This window comes from Octopus sinensis, linkage group LG16, assembly GCF_006345805.1.
Source record: "Octopus sinensis linkage group LG16, ASM634580v1, whole genome shotgun sequence".
Classification (NCBI taxonomy): Eukaryota; Metazoa; Mollusca; class Cephalopoda; order Octopoda; family Octopodidae; genus Octopus; species Octopus sinensis.
In genome coordinates, this window is record NC_043012.1 from 13,314,320 (window position 1) to 13,317,417 (window position 3,098).

General features: G+C 34.3%; 1 protein-coding gene across 1 annotated transcript; it reads right to left on the reverse strand.

Annotated features, from left to right (window-relative positions):
* Positions 1-1,468: 1,468 nt before the first annotated feature.
* On the reverse strand, positions 1,469-2,617 carry LOC115220595 (neuronal acetylcholine receptor subunit alpha-7-like). The gene has a single exon (XM_029790745.2). The coding sequence runs from the start codon at positions 2,615-2,617 to the stop codon at positions 1,469-1,471; it is 1,149 nt and encodes a 382-aa protein (XP_029646605.2).
* Positions 2,618-3,098: the final 481 nt, after the last annotated feature.

The window sequence follows — 3,098 nt, forward strand, 5'->3', positions numbered from 1 at the left end:
TCGTGTGTGACGTGGTAAGCGGGGATTTAGGATTTAGGAGTGAGCCCGACTATGTCTGTTTGACGAGAAACACAGAAAGTGGTTTTGAAGTCTAGGCCTGCGTATGACACGGTATTGTATAGAATTAGTGCATGCAAAATGGAAAATAAAGCGATAATGGATGGGCGTTCATTGAAGGGAGACAAAGAATTAAGACAAGATTAGTTCCTTGGATAAGCGTGGCAACCTTGTCAAGTTGCTTTTCTGCAAATCATGTGCCCAGTGTAAATTTGAAAGTACAATAAATGTCTTAGAATCATTTCCTTGTTTTAGCAAACTCTTTAATTAATTATCATCTCTCTATATATAAACGGCAAAATGTTTGTCTGTTTGTGTGTGGGGGTGTCCTTCTCACAAATCCACAATTTTTCAGTTAGAGTACTCGCACTTTCTATGATCATTCAAAACCGTCCAAGGGTGGTCGTGCACATCTTTACATTTCCCCAGTCACCACGCAAAGCCATTAAAAAATCAATAGAAGTGACTTTTTTGTGAATTTTCTATCGAAGACCCTATCAAAATGCATGAAACGTGATACGCAAAATTGAATGCCAGCTAGCTGTATGTGATTGGTCGGAGATTTGGACAGTACTCGCGTGTAAGTGTGCACGCAGCTGTATATGCACGCACTAGCACTATGACCCGACGTATAGGATATAAAGTGAGTGACATGATGTCGACTACTAGCTTTATATTGAATGCATATATTTTATACATAAAATCCAATGCGCATCACTATTTTCTTTTATGCCTTTGCGGTGCCTAAAACGAGGAGATATTTAATAAGGATTTCGAAATAAACTATTTTGAATATAATCAAAGGACAGATCCGTCTTTGCCAAATTCATCATCCTTCTTTTATTTATTTTGTATTATTTAAATTTAAATGTTATAATTTAATGTAGCATAGTATGTCAAACTTGAGGTGAAGAAAGATCTGTTGTTTTACAAAATTATTTTAAAAGCGTACCAGACATTGTGCAAAAAGCCGGTGTATTCGAAATTCACTTGTCTGCGTCAACTCTTCAAATGGTTCTTAGATAAAACATAGAATGTATGTGCATTGAGTTAGGTTTTTGTTAGTTACTTCCGCTTCGCTTACGCGCACATGTTGTTGTAGTTGCTTGACATAGTGTTTTGTATGTTTGCTAAATTACAGGAAAGCGGCTGCAAAGATTTTCACCACATTAGGTGAGAGGTTCGAACTCATTAAATCTTGATTTATCTTCAAAACTGGTGGACATAGGCGTAAACGATAAGGAAAGGAAATAATTCTTGATGTCGTTTTGTTGAATTATAAATTCTGCTGAGAAGGTATATTTTTAATGAAATTTTGTTTTAACTATGTGTGTACGCAGGGTCTGCATTGCCTCTCTGATGCCTTATTATTTTAATAGAAAAGTATCAGACTACTCTTTTCTGAGTCTTACTAAGAACTCGACACAGCAAAAAATATATAAAATACTAAAAGGAATATAACAATTGTTGACAAAAATATTTTGTCTAGCTTCTGATAGTTTATAAAATGTCTTTTAGAAATATTTACATCTCTTACTTCAATATTATGTCCATCTGAGGTTTCTATGACACTAACCCTATTTCTGGATCTTTTGGATTCACGTGTAATTTCTGGAGTTAAATTGATGTCTGCTCCAGTCTGTTGGGCATAAAGTTTACACACAAATACCGATTCGATAGAGGAACATCCACTGACAAATGTCAGAATTAAAAGATATATTAGATATAAAGAGGGATCCTGTGAATTATTGCCCAATATTTTTTCAGTTTCAGAAAGGAAAACGATGTTTGTAAGAAAAATAGTTATTGCAGCACACACTTTCTCTCCAGATGCAGCTGGCAATAAATGAACGGAAAGGATCAATAATGTTAACATTATTGGGGGTATAATTTTTGTTATTGTTGCACTGCTAACCTTTCTCTTGCCGTGAAGTGTAAGACCAACTGCCATAACATCCTTAGTTTCCTTCTCAGTCTCAGTAAAAGTGAAATCCCATTGATTTGATTTAGCTTTCAATTTTATATCAAAATCAAAATCCTCTATAATTACGTCCATAAATATCTGATGATCAAGGCAAACAGATACATCACATTCGTGCACATCAAAAGGATAATATTTAACGTTAATCCTGCAGTATATTTTAAATATTTTGTCTATATGTAAGTGAACGAACCCATCTTGTTTGACAGTGACTTCCTTGTACGGATCGAAACTGAAATCACCTGATACGGTATTACATATTTGAATATCGGGATACCAAATTTCAGATAAGTAAGCCTCTCTATGTCTTTGTGTAAATTTTGAATAATCCCATTTCAGATTATTATCCTGCCATTTTATGCCGAGATTCAGATGACTTACGAGAATACCTTGCTTCATGTCTAATTCCAGAATATTCTTTATGACAAGTGTCACATTTAGGCTTAATTCGGTTTCATTCGCAGCAACAGGTGTCATTTTTTTATCATAGCCTTTGTTATATTCACCTTCCATGTAATAATAATCTTCTGTAGAAGCGCTTCCAATTGATATAACAATTAAGGCAACTATCAATTTCATGATGAATAATTGAATGGAAATATTCCGCTTTATTCCTCCCTTGGATGTTAAACGTCTCAATGTCTCAAAGTACGTATATTATGCACTACTGAATATTTCCTTAATATATTTGGAAGCACAGGATTTTTTAACAGGTGCTGTTAAATAAAAGTATTGTCAAACAGATTGTTTATGGGATATATAAGCGTTGTATATAATTTCTCTAGAAATTTATAAAATAAGTTTAATTTAGCTTGCCTTTCCTCTGACGGTCTATGTTTATGAAATGGAAACAGAAAGTGGTTTATATATTTCAGCATGCCAGATCGGTGTAGCAGTATAGATTATATTCAAATGTCTGAAGCAATGTTGATGATTTCCGGGCGTGCCTAGCAGTGTTGTATTTTAGTATTAACTTCTGTACTTAAAAGCCTTTAAATAAAGTATACTATTTCTTTCTAGTCTGCCCCTCTCTACCTACCTTTCTCTTTATTCCTCTCTA

What these genes read in the sequence shown, in the direction of transcription:
- LOC115220595 (XM_029790745.2), bottom strand. Translation starts at nt 2,617, where the DNA reads ATGAAATTGATAGTTGCCTTAATTGTTATATCAATTGGAAGCGCTTCT.